This window comes from Schistocerca piceifrons, chromosome X (genome assembly GCF_021461385.2).
Source record: "Schistocerca piceifrons isolate TAMUIC-IGC-003096 chromosome X, iqSchPice1.1, whole genome shotgun sequence".
Taxonomy (NCBI): Eukaryota; Metazoa; Arthropoda; class Insecta; order Orthoptera; family Acrididae; genus Schistocerca; species Schistocerca piceifrons.
Genome location: NC_060149.1, coordinates 166,407,354 through 166,421,180, shown reverse-complemented (window position 1 = coordinate 166,421,180; position 13,827 = coordinate 166,407,354). Strand labels below are relative to the sequence as shown.

Sequence of the window (13,827 nt, the reverse complement as noted above, 5' to 3'; positions counted from 1 at the left end):
GGAGGCTGAGGAAGGGAGGGGAGGATAGCAGGGTAGGAATGGAGGGTGGTAAAGTGCTCCTTGTGGGAGCATACAGGGACGAGGAGGGGAGATGGTAGGGCAGCTAGGTACTCGTACAGTCGGGATGTTAGACAGAGGGCAGGTGGGGGTTGATGAGGGAGTGGAGAAGGAGAGAAGTGAAAAGACTGTGGGTGCACAGGTGAAATAGAAGGCTGTTTATTGCCAGAGTGGGAACAGTGAAGGGGATAGGTGGGTGAGGCCAGGAAGGTTATGGGAACGTAGGATGTGTTGCTGGGACAGTTCGCACCCCAGCAGTTCAGAAAAGTTGGTGTTGGTAGGAACGGTCCAGATGGCACAGGCTGTGAAGCAGTCATTGAAATTAAGAATGTTGTGTTGGGCAGCATGCTCAGCAACTGGGTTTTCCAGCTGTTTCTTGGCCACAATTTGTTGGTACCCATGGATGCAGATAGACAGCTTGTGAGTTGTCATACCCACATAGAATGTAGCACAATGGTTGCAGCTTAGTTTGTAGATCACATGACTGGACTGGAGTAGCTGGTGGTCGAAGGATGTATGGGACAGGCCGTGCACCTAGGTCTATTACAGGGATATAACCCATGATGCAAGGGTTCGGGAGTAAGGGTTGAGTACAAATAGACAAGGATATTTGAGCAAGTTCAGTGGTCAGCGGAATACTGCTGTTGGAGGGGTGGGAATGATAGGTTGTAGAACATTTCTCATTTTGGAGCACAATGAAAGGTGGTCGAAACCCTGGTGGAGAATGTGATTCAGTTTCTCAAGTCCTGATGGAACTGAGTCATGAGTGGAATGCTCCTCTGTGGCTAGATGAGGAGTCTTTGGGGGTAGTGAGTGTCTGGGAAGATAAGACATAGGAGATCTGTATCTGTACAAGGTTGGGAAGGTAATAACCATCTGTGAAGGCCTCAGTTAGACTCTTGGTATATTTCGAGAGGGGCTGTTTGTCACTATGGATTCAACGGCCACGGATGGGTAGGCTGTATGGAAGAGACTTCTAGGTATGGAATGGGTGGCAGCTATTGAAGTGGAGGTATTGCTGGTGGTTGGCAGGCTTGATATGGACAGAGGTACTGGATGTAGCCATCTTTGAGGTGGACATCAACATCGAGCAAGGTGGCTTGCTGGTTTGAGGAGAACCAAGTGGAGCATATGGGGGAGAAGCTGTTGAGGTTCTGGAGGAATGTGGACAGGGTGTCCTCACCCTCAATCCAGATCACAAAGATGTCATCAGTGAATCTGAACCAGGTGAGGAGATTGGTATTGTAGGTGGTTAAGAAGGATTCCTCGAGATGGCCAATGAATATGTTGAATATGTTAGCATAGGATGTAGCCATGTGGTTGCAATATTCTGTACCTCAGATTTGTTTTTAGGTGATGTCTTCAAAGGAGAAGTAGTTGTGCATTAGGATATAGTTGGACATGGTGAGCAGGAAGGAGGTTGTTGGTTTGGAATCCGTCAGGCATTGAGAAAGGTAATGTTCAATAGTGCCAAGGCCATGGGCATTAGGGATGTTAATTTAAAGGTGTTGGCATCAATGATGATGAGCAGGACAGCATGTGGTAAAGGAACAGGAACTCTGGAGATTCGGTGGAGGAAATTGTTGTTGTCTATCATATAGGAGGGAAGTTTGTAGATAATATCAAATTATCTATTTCCAGCTGCAATCCCTCCCTTCACCAATGACCTCGATCTGTTCAGATTCCACTAGTCCTTAACCCTCACCAACATAGCCCTGCAGAACCATGTAAATCAGGCCCAAACCACCTTGCAATACCTCCTCTTAAAATAATAATAATAATTCTAACCTGTTCACATCCTACTCTTGCCTTGGACTGCCACTATCCACCACGTCTACACCAGTATCCAAGCCCCCCACAGATCCCCTCATAGCTGACTAACCCTGCCTCGCAGACCTATTACATTTCCCCCACCCTCAAAAAATCCATCCTACCACCATACAGAATCCAAAACCTAAACAGACTCAAAACAGTGTCATTAACCTTTCCTCCAGAAGCCTTGTCCTACAGAAGTGTCAGTTCTTTCCAAAGGCCTTACTTTTTGCCCCACTCCAAAATTCAATCAAGTTGGACTTGTTAAAGACCTTCTCTCCTTCCCCCATTTCCTACTGTGGAAACACTTGTTCACCATCAACCATACCAATCAGACTCAGCCAGAGGCCAATGTTGAAGCCTGCCTGACTCAATCCACTCCTCCATCCAACCATGATCCACACCCACTGCCCCTAGATCTCCCCCTCTTAACTTTTCAGAATTTCTTAACCTCAAACCTTGTCTCACCATAATTCCCCAAATCCTTCAACATGCAAGGTAACTTTACTTCCGCAGAAAGAAGTGCAATCCACTAACTAAAAACTGAGCCCATCCTTATAATCATACCTGCTGACAAAAGCTCTGCCACTGTGGTTTTCAATCACGACAATTGCCTGCTGGAAGGACTCCACCAGCTATCAGATTCATCCATCTAGAAACCCTGCCACAGTAACACCATTCCAGATATCCAGCAGGATCTCCAGCCTCTTCTCAAATCCTAAGGCCCTCCCAGACCCTCTACTGTGCCCCCACTGAGACAACCTCTGGTCTCGTAGACCAGCAGCTTCAGCCTATTATCCACAACCTACCCTCCTATATAAAAGATACCAACCATTTTCTCCACTGACTCTCCACAGTTCCTGTTCCTCTACCACATGGTGCCCTGCTCATCACTATTGATGACACCTCCTTTTACATAAAAATCCCTAATGCCCATGGCCTTGTCACTATTGAACACTACCTTTCCCAATGCCTGACGGATTCCAAACCTACAACCTCTTTCCTGCTCATCATGACCAACTATATACTAATGCACAATTACTTCTCCTTTGAAGGCATCACCTAAAAACAAATCTGAGCTATAGTAATTTGCACCCACATGGCTACATTCTATGCTAACCTATTCATGGGCTATCTTGAGAAATCCTTCCTGACCATTTAGAATCCCAAACCCCTCACCTGGTTCAGATTCACTGATGACATCTTTGTGATCTGGATCGAGGGTGACGACACCCTGTCCACATTCCTCCAGAACCTCAACAGCTTCTCCGCCATATGCTCCACTTGGTTCTCCTCAAACCAACAAACCACCATCCTCGATGTTGACATTCTCGTCAAAGATGGCTACATCAGTACCTCTGTCCATATCAAACTTACCAACCACCAGCAATACCTTCACTTCAACAGGGGCCATCCATTCCATACCAAGAAGTCCCTTCCATACAGCCTAACCATCCGTGGCCGTTGCATCCATAGTGACTAGCAGCCCCTCTCGTAATATGCCAAGAGTGTAACTGAGGCCTTCACAGACAGTAATTACCCTCCCAACCTTGTACAGAAACAGTCCTTCCGTGTCTTACCTTTCCAGCTATCCCCCACCTCCCAAATTCCCACCGTATGGTCACAGAGCAGCATTCCCCTTGTGACTCGGTACCACCCAGCACTGAAGCAACTGAATCACGTTCTCCATTAGGGTTCTGATTACCTCTCATTGTGCCCTGAAATGAGAAATGTTCTATGACCTATCCTTCCCACCCCTCCAACAGCAGTATTCTGCTGCCCGCTTAACATACAATATATGCTTGTCCATCCCCATTCAACCCTTACTCCCAAACCCTTGGCTCATGGTTCATATCCCTGTAATAGACCCAAATGCAAGATGTGCCCATATACTCTTCCACCACCACCTACTCCAGTTTGGTCCCAAGCATCACCTATCCCATCAAAGGCAGGGCTACCTGTGAAACCATTCATGTGATCTACAAGCTAAGCTGCAGCTACTGTGCTTCATGCTACATCGCTGTGACAAACAACAAGCTGTCTATCTGCAGCCATGGCCACCAACAAACAGTGGCCAAGAAACAGCTGGACCACCCAAATGCTGAGCACACTGCCAACACAAAGTTCTTCACTTCATGACAGCTTCATCGTGTGTGCCATCTGGATCCATCCCACCAATACCACTGTTTCTGAACTGTTCAGGTGGAACTCTCCCTGCAGTATAACCTCCATTCGTGTAACGCTTCTGGCCTCAACCTTTGTTAGTCACTGTCATTCACCCACCTATCCCCTTCCCTGTTCCCACACCTGCACTACATAGCTTTCCATTCGAGCTGCACATTCACGGTCTATTTACTGTTCTCCTTTTCAGCAACCCCCCCTCCCCCCTCCTTCCTCCCAATTGCACGTAGCTGCCTTACCTTCTCTCTTACTCACTCCTGTATGCTCCCACAAACAGCACTTTACCATCACCCACCCCTACCTCTGTATCACTCCCTCTGCCCACCCTAGCCCCCTCGTTAGCCCCGCATGCCATATTTCTTGTCCCATCATGCTCTGTTGTTCGCAGTCTGGCCTTGGTTGCCAGAGACAGTGGTCATGTGTGTGTGAGTTGTGTTTAAGACCTTTTGGCTGAAAGCTTACTTTTTAGCAGTATTTTTCTTCTTCCTTTCTGCAACTTACATCTGCACTATATGGTAAGTAGCAGTCTATACTTTTCATAATTTTGTCATTATTCCATCCTGGATTTTCCACTGTTTGATTTTTCATAATATACCTTATCTACATTGACTTTGATTCCACTGTACTTCTTTCAAAACTTCAGAAGGTCAGTATCCAAGTTATTTCATCTCTCTTTCGATATGTTTGCATGCAGTTATCTTCAGAAATTATGTACCTGCTTTCTTGTTCGTACTTTGGCTTCCTTATCTTTTGACCCCTCATTATGATCTTTGTGGCATTTTTACAATTCATTGTGGAGATTAGATGTTCCTCCACATTTGGCAGATGACACCACACACAAGCTACAAATTGATTGTTTTTTGTTCTCTGCTCTTTCAAAAACCTACAACTGCCTATCTCCATTTTGAGATGTATATAAAGTTTTTAACCCTATAACCAAGGGTGATTTCTGATTTTTTCTGTACAAAAATCACAGTGTTTTTATTCGATAATTAGTATAGCTGTAAGGATAGAATTAAAGGAATGTAACAAGGTAACCAAAAACTTAATTTAGAGTTGATTTTTAATTGACTTTCAATGCAATTAATGCAGGAGATATTAAAATGGCATTCAGTGCTATAAAATCAGAATAAACACATTGGTAATTTTTCTGATTGAAGCAAGGTTCCATGCACAAGCTCATGAATATGCTTACAGAATTGCTGGTGCAATTAGATATGTGTGTAAGTTGTGAGAGAGACTGGAGGATGTGTAAAACATACTCGCGGTGTTTCAGACCAAAAGAAAATGATTCTGAAGAAAACCTTCATTGTTCCAGAGCAACAGAAAAAGATTCGATGGAAAAATAGCAGCCTACGATGTTCTGGATTAACAGAAAAATATTCAGTGGCAAAATAGTGACTTCTGATGTGCAAACAGTGCAGAAATTATGTCTGACGGGATAACAGCGGGAACCGCAAAATTGTCCGGAAAGAGCTGAATGCTCACATTTGCGTCACTGTCAGCTTGAGAATTAATTACATATCTAATAATACATATGTAATCATGATGTCCAATAAAGCACTTTTTGCAAATATAATCAACAAACCTGTATAAACTTTAACATATTTGCTTCTCTCTATGGCACACAAAGTGTATTAGAACACACAGTGTCAATATCCATCTGGTGTCTTTAGTGTAAGTACTGCCTCATCTGTTTCCTAATTGCTTCCCATGATAGCACTATAGATAACCTGATGGAGCACACTAGTCAGAAGCTTCAGTTCACTCATCAGTTAACCCTCTATGGACAGAATTGTTAACCAAGGAAGACATAATATTTTAAGTGCTATATTTGTGTTACTTAAGGTTCACAATAAAGAAGTTCGATAAAAATACATATTAGTCATCTTTAAAGCATATATTTTGTAGCATTAAATATCTGGTACAGTAGGAATTTGAGACTTCAGATGAATTAAACATTGGTTTCTTTGTGGAAGTTCAGAAAACAGGTCACTGTTTTGTCAGTATAAAAATGAACTTTACACTGCTCGCAGACAATATATGGCCTTCCCTTGAAATGTGGCCCTGCCCTTGCAGTTTTACATTTTGCTTCTGCTTCTCTGCTCAGGCACAACTGGCCAGTTACCTGCATTGTCCTGGCAGACAACTTGGCTCTGGAAGTTACACGAGTAGGCCACCAGTGGGTGTTCTTGATTAATACTAACACATAAACAAGTCTAAATAATACAGATTAAACCCAGAGATAACCTTGCCATTTTCATTACTGTTTGGTGTACCACCCCTATTCACTGGTGCATAATTGTCCTCAGTATCAATGGACAAGCCACTCGGGCAATTACCGGGTGGTTATAATTAAAGTCCAGCCACTCACAAAGGTCCAGTGCAGGCTGTAATTATCATATGGCATTGAAACTTGGCAGATATTGTAACCCATTAATCCAGAACTGATTTACGCTGGCAAAAAAATTAGTTCCAATTTTGGCAATCAGATGCAAATCTGACACTGTGAATGGAAGAAAGATGTACAGAAATGTTTCCATGTGTAATGGATTAGGAATGGGACATGGAAAGAAAAGATCAAACAGATGAGAAAGGGATATTGTAGATTTTATTGTTAATTGCTGCTTACACAATTTGATCGATATGGGCATTGGAGATGTCGATGAGGTGCTGTACAGTGCCAGATTTGCACCTTGTTGCCAAAATAGGAACTAATTTTTTTCCAGGGTAAGTCAGTTCCACATTAACATATCTATCCAGATTTGCTGTCACTGGACCTCCATAGGAAACACAAATTCTTGGGATAATTTCTAACATAGTAAAAAATTTAGAGATATAAACTAAAGTTCAAATTATTCAAGTAAGTACTTCATAACGTTTTTTGGAGCATATATGTAGATATTGTTTAATTATCATTTTAAATTTTGATTGACTTTTTGATACTCTGTGTTCTTAACAGGTAAACTAACAGGATTTTTTTTCTTGCCAGGGCAATGATATTGGTCAAACACTGAGTTTTCATGCAAATGAATTGTTATTGCCAAAACACAATTCAGTTCATCGAGAGCTTGAAGTATATACAGAATTAATGCACTGGTGCAAAGCCATGGACCGTAAAGCTTATTTAGCTTTAAGCAAAGTTTATACAAATTCCCTTAGCAAATTGTATGAAAGAGATATTAAACAATTTTTTGAAGAGGCAAAACAACAGATATCTGGAATGAGGGAACGAAAAGGTAATGGTGCTTTTGAGGGTACAGAATCACTCTCATATTATATTTTCTGTGTGGTTCACTTGATTCAGATGAGTAATTTATTTTCAGATGACTTGTTAAGTTTTTCATTATAATTAGTATGGAACAGTTTTTCTTGTGTACTCTTTGGTCAATATGAAAATAATGACATTAAATTTGAATTGAAAGAGATTAGATTTTCAAGGTCATTCTAAATAATTCTTTAGACAATGAATAAATTTCTTTGTGAACTCCAAGAATAATAGCAATATTTGTCATTGTCACAGATAAAAGGAAATAAAATTTCTGTTATATCTTTAATATGATTTGCATGTCATGCACAAAAAATATTCTATTCAGTTGCTACTTTTCCATGAGTAGCAGAAAGTTCAGTGAACGTCTGAGTGATTGGGATGAGTATTATTGTCTTAATCCATCAATTAATTGTGAACATTACACTTTTGCACCCATGGCATAAGTGCTATAAAATGGCAGCTTATAATTAAAATTTATCATGAGGTGAAAATTTTGTGTTCAAATATTGCAAATTAATATAAATATTAACAGCAGCAGAATAGCTAATTCTGGTGCTGAAAAAACATTTTTCAAAGGAGCTGGTGGATGGTTTTTTGTAGGTACAAGAAAGACAAATTACAGCTTAGAGATTAACATATATTGAGGTGACTTTTTCTTTTCATAACACTTTGAGACAACATTTTTGAGTAAACAGTCAAATGTAGTTCTATCATGCCAATAAAGGGATTGCAAGTTGCTAGTAATTTAAAAGTAATCATTTTTTTTAAAATTTTCAGGCCGATAATGTTTTAGTTCTACGTTCATGATGTAATCGGGACTAGATTTTCAGGAGAGTAGTGCATGAAAACTACATGACATACAGAAAACAGATGCATATCATTGGGCATATTATCTCTCCAAGTTTCTAATTCACATTACAGGTGCTCAGTATGGGCACCATTTATGATACAGTAAATATCAGTGTATCCATGGAATTAACTGAAGTCACGGACATGAAATCAGCAACAGCCTGGTTTTTAAATCTGTTCACTGGGTTGCTTATCTGCAGCCATAAACTGATTTGATGTGATAATACAGAGCAGATGATTTGTTTATATGTTCTGACATGCCTGTTTCCTAGTGCAATTATGCGCATATTACTGATCAGAACTTGAAGAGATGCACTATACACTGATATGTCTAGTTTTCTCGTAGTCATCTTCTTATACCGTAGAGGCATTTATGAGTGACCCTGTGTTTCAGTGAGAAAATGAAAAGGAGTATGCAAGCCCTCTTTGAAGCGTTTTGGGTGCCTCAGTTTCCCTAGTCTCCATGTTCAAATGGAATATCATTCATTGAGCAGCTTGCATGTACTTGGTTGTCAATTTGTTTGATAGTCCTCTAATAACCACTGTTGATGTTTTATGGACTCCCATACAAACTGTGTCAGAATTCATTCCTCATGAATGTATCCAAGCTCTCTTTTTTCACTCCATTCCAGAACATGTAGAGGCTCTGATTGCTGGAAATATGTGCTTCAGATGAAACTTAATTCTCTAATTTTATCCATTTCAATGCAGATAGTTTGCTGGGCCCACAACAGAAAACTATTGAAATGTAGATATTTATTTCTTCACAACAGCTATGCTATTAATTCTTTTCTTAGAGCACAACAGGTTTCAACTTATATAATTTCATTTTCAGGTGCACTTCTTGGACATACTCTTCTTGCTTTTAATAGTTTCCACAATGAAATATTGTCTCAAAATATGGTAGAAAAGAGATTCTGGTCATATGTAAAGTGCACCAGTGGCAAAAAGAGTCAATACTGTCACTGCGTGATAGTGATAACTTAAATCACTTAATAAAACCCAGTCTTCTAGTCCATACTGAGCACCAACTAGGTTCGTTTCAGAATATTTCAGAATAGGCGGATGCAATAGCTCCATACTTAACAATCGTATACAACCGTTCACTCGACGAAAGATCCGTACCCAAAGACTGGAATGTTGCTCAGGTCACACCAGTATTCAAGAAAGGTAATAGGAGCAATCCACTAAATTACAGACCCATATTGTTAACATCGATATGCAGCATGATTTTGGAACATATATTGTGTTCGAACATTATGAATTAATCTTGAAGAAAACGGTCTATTGACACATAGTCAACATGGGTTTAGAAAACATTGTTCCTGTGAAACACAACTAGCTCTTCATTCACATGAAGTGTTGAGTGCTATTGACAGGGGATTTCAAACTGATTCTGTATTTCTGGATTTTGAGAAGGCTTTTGACGCTGTCCCACACAAGTGGATTGTGGTGAAATTGCGTGCTTATGGAATGTTGTCTCAGTTGTGTGAGTGGATTTGTGATTTTCTGGCCGAAAGGTCACAGTTTGAGGTAATTGATGGAAAGTTATCGAGTAAAACAGAAGTGGTTTCTCTTGTTTTCCCCAAGGTAGTTTTATAGGCCCTTTGCTGTTCCTTATCGATATAAACGATTTGGGCGACAATCTGAGCAGCCCTCTTAGGTTGTTTGCAGATGACGCTGTTGTCTATCAACGAATAAAGTCATTAGAAGATCAAAACATATTGCAAAATGATTTAGAAAAGATATCTGTATGGTGCAAAAATTGGAAATTGATCCTAAATAATGAAAAGTGTGAAGTCATCCACATGAGTGCTAAACGGAATCCATTAAACTTCGGTTACACAATAAATCGGTCAAATCTAAAGGTCATAAATTCAACTAAATACCTAGGAATTACAATTATGAACATCTTAAATTGGAAGGTATGCATAGAAAATGTTGTGGGGAAGGCTAACCGAAGACTGTGTTGTATTGGCAGGACACTTAGAAAATGTAACAGATCTACCAAGGAGACTGCCTACACTATGCTTGTCCATCCTCTTTTAGACTACTGCTGCATGGTGTGACAATCCTTATCAAATAGGATTGATGGAATACATTGAAAAAGTTCAAAGAAGGGCAGCACATTTTGTATTTTTGCAAAATACGGGAGAGAGTGTCACTGAAATGATACAGGCTTTGGTCTGGACATTACTAAAAGGAAAGGCATTTTTTGTTGTGACAAAATCTTCTCACAAAATTTCAATCACCAGCTTTCTCTTCTGAATGCGAAAATATTTTGTTGACACCAACCTCCATAGGGAGAAATGAGCACCATGATAAAAAAAGGGGGGGGGGAAATCAGGGCTTGTACGGAAAGATATAGGTGTTCGGTCTTTCTGCACGCTATACGATATTGGAACAATAGAGAATTGTGAAGGTTGTTCAATGAACCCTCTGCCTGGCACTCAAATGTGATTTGCAGTATATGCACGTAGATGTAGATGTAGGAGGCTAGCTGAGTAGACTACGAATTGCTTCTGGCAGATATCGTCTTTCATACACCCTATAGATGCTTCAGCCTCTTACGTGTTAAACAAAACCAGTGAGACAGGCAGGTCAGGTTGCAATGATTTTTCGGCTTCTCACTATTGCACACTAAAGACTGTTTTCTCCAGAGAACCCATTCACCCGTTCATCTAAATATATTGTATACAAAAATATCAGAAATGGCTGAGATGTAGTTCTCTGAAGTTGTGTATAACTGTTATCCTTAAATTTTACTAGTTTATGAGGATTTGTCCGAAAGCTAATGACGTTTTCAGCCTTGGTTATGGGCCTGTTGATGACTCAATGCATCTACTATTTGACGACTTGTACCTTTACTCTCAAATTATTTAAAGCTTGTAAATATGGTCCTTCAAATAACCTAGAACTTACACACACCTACATGGTAGTATGTAGGAAACATTCCCACACTGTTGAAAATAGTTACTCATCATGTCATGGATTGTGTGAGGCAGTAAAATTTGTGGGTGGGGGCTAATATTGTTCCATGAATGCTTGGCCAATGCCCTAAGTCCACAAGATTGGTTACAAATTGGTTCAGGGTGCACAATAGTCACTCAGTGACATTTGTGTGCTTAGTGACATTGAGGGCAGATGACCTGGGGGATCACACAAGTACCACCATATCTGTGGAGAGTTCCTCAAGCTATTCTGACACAGTTTGGAAGAGATGGGATGATGCAGTGTCGTGATAAAGGTTCAAGTGGGTGAGTAATTGGATGCAGATACAGGACCTTAAGTTTCTGTATGTTTTGTCACCAAGAGATGATTGCTGACATACCACTGCCTCCACATAAGGATACCTCCACCATCTGCCTGAAAATGCACTATTAACAAGAAGGTGTTCAATGTGTGTGTCCCCTGGCATCATCATGTACCAACACACAATGTAACTCATAACTCCAGATGAATGCCCTTCATATTTTGAGTGTCCAGTGATGGTGGTTCTGTCCCCATGCTAATATTTGTGGACTCTAACATGTGGTTAGCAGATGTTGTTCTGCATGGGGTTGCTGCTCACATATATAGCCATTTTACTCAGTTGTCAGTGATCATTGTGGATATTTGAGAATGAAGCCACCTAGATTGTAGGTTTTTTTGGCATTCATTTTCTTGCAGTTGTCACTGAAATTTGTTCTAGAAGTTCTAAGCTTTGATCTGATGATGGCAGTAGCCTACACATCATAATAAATGAAAGTGTATTAAGTGATGTAGAAGATTTCTAAAAAGAGGTATTAAGCCTGTAATGAGATGTGCAGTTGTTACTGGTTATTTGGTTGGTACAGTACTGTTACAGAGGTATTTGGTAAACTTCAGTAGATGAACAGAGCTGAACAGCATGTTTAGGGACATTTTTGGGGTTTAGATTGTTTCTACACAAAACATTCATAAAAACTTCTAGAGCATGTACAGAAATATGAAGGCAGTGAGCCTTTCTATGTAACACGTATGTATGGAACAGAAAGGAGTGTAATGAATACTCATTTGAAGCTACTGTTCACATACTTCTGTGGTGACTTGTGGAGTACGGGTGTGAAAATAAGGGATTTGTTCCAATCTCCAACACCACTCTTATTTGGCAATAATTGGTGGTTTGAAAGTAATTTTTCTCATGCCATTCCACATGCAATAATTGGTTGACACTAATTGGTTGTTTGAAAGTAATTTTTCTAATGCCATTCCACATGTAAGTACGCTTAACAGTATGAAATGTGACAGTGAAGCATATAAGGCCTTGTAATGGCTGTTCTACCAGGATGAATGAAACTAAATTTCATCCTCTGCAAGGCATCACTGTGATATTTAGAAGGAGTGTCACTGTCATCCATCAGTGGATGGAAATATTTGCCCAAGGAGCAAATACAAGTATACCTCCTATTACTTCAGTAATAAATAAATGCAGTATTTATGTTAGATATTTTTGTTTCAGGTAAAGGCAGTGGATCAAATCAAGACATCACAGGGAAGTTGAAACAGCAAGCTCAAAGTTTTGGGCCAGGGAAAACATCAGCCCCAGTTGGACTCCTTGGAATGGAACGTGACCAGTGGTGTATAGAGATAGATCAGGCTGAACGCCAGCGGTTTGATGAAGTACTTGAGAAAGTTTTGGCACAGTTGGAACCTGTTTGTCTTGAAGAGCAAAATTTTTGCGTCAGCTTCTTTCAGTTGGATGTGTTGAGCCCATCTACTAAGGTACATGATTTTTAAATGTGAATTAAGAAGTGGAGTAGAGAGTTGTTATAAAATTATTATTGTACAATTATTTGTATGTTCTTATTCAGGCTAAAATCAATGTCGAATGATTTAATGTTGAATGAAATTAAGCTTAATGAGAAGCTGAGATAGGCGGGTACTAGAGATGTTAAAGCATCACAAGATTCTCATAAAAGTACAATGAACAATAATGTTAGTATGTCATAAGATTCTCATAAAAGCGCAGTGAAAAATAATGTTTGTATATTGCATCAGAATATCAGGGGATGAAAAACAAAGTGGATGAGCTTCTTGTTTATTTAGAAGATTTAGAAACTGGGTACATCGATGTGCTACACCTGTCTGAACATAATATAATCACAGATATGGAAAAGGTAAATGTAGGTGGATGTAAGCTTTCAGCACATGTAAGTGGAGACACTATGGAGAGAGGAAGAGTTGCCATATATGTTAAAATTTATCATAGTGTGAAAAATTTAAAAATGAAGAAAATTTGTGTAGAGCAACATATAGAAGCGTGTGCATGTGAGCTTAAACCAAATAATGGTACTTTTATTTTGTAGTTGTATATCGGTCCCCACTTTGATTCTGTGGTGTGCTGTCTATCAGACAGAAGGAAGCAGATTATTGTTTGTGGAGATTTCAGTGTAGATTTTCTGGAAGAGTCCAATAGAAAGCTTGACCTTGAAGTATTGCTTGGGTCTTTTAATTTGATGTCAGTTATTGATTTTCCTACTTGGGTGGTACAGGGGAGCAGCACACTGATATATAATTTTTTATAGACCAAGATAAATTTAGTAAAATACAAACTTTTTCTTTTAAGAATCATCTACCTGATCATGATGCGTAGCTAGTTATGGTATATGATATAGCTTCATACAGTAATGTAAAAC

General features: G+C 39.8%; 1 protein-coding gene across 3 annotated transcripts in view; it reads left to right on the top strand.

The window, feature by feature from the left end:
* Window positions 1–13,827, top strand: part of LOC124721341 (exocyst complex component 1) — a 274,341-nt gene that overhangs the window by 203,039 nt on the left and 57,475 nt on the right. For all 3 annotated transcript variants that reach the window (XM_047246261.1, XM_047246259.1, XM_047246260.1), the window contains 2 exons: window positions 7,043–7,289; window positions 12,651–12,913. In XM_047246261.1, coding sequence (XP_047102217.1) covers window positions 7,043–7,289; window positions 12,651–12,913 — 510 coding nt within the window. The remainder of the gene's footprint in view (window positions 1–7,042; window positions 7,290–12,650; window positions 12,914–13,827) is intronic.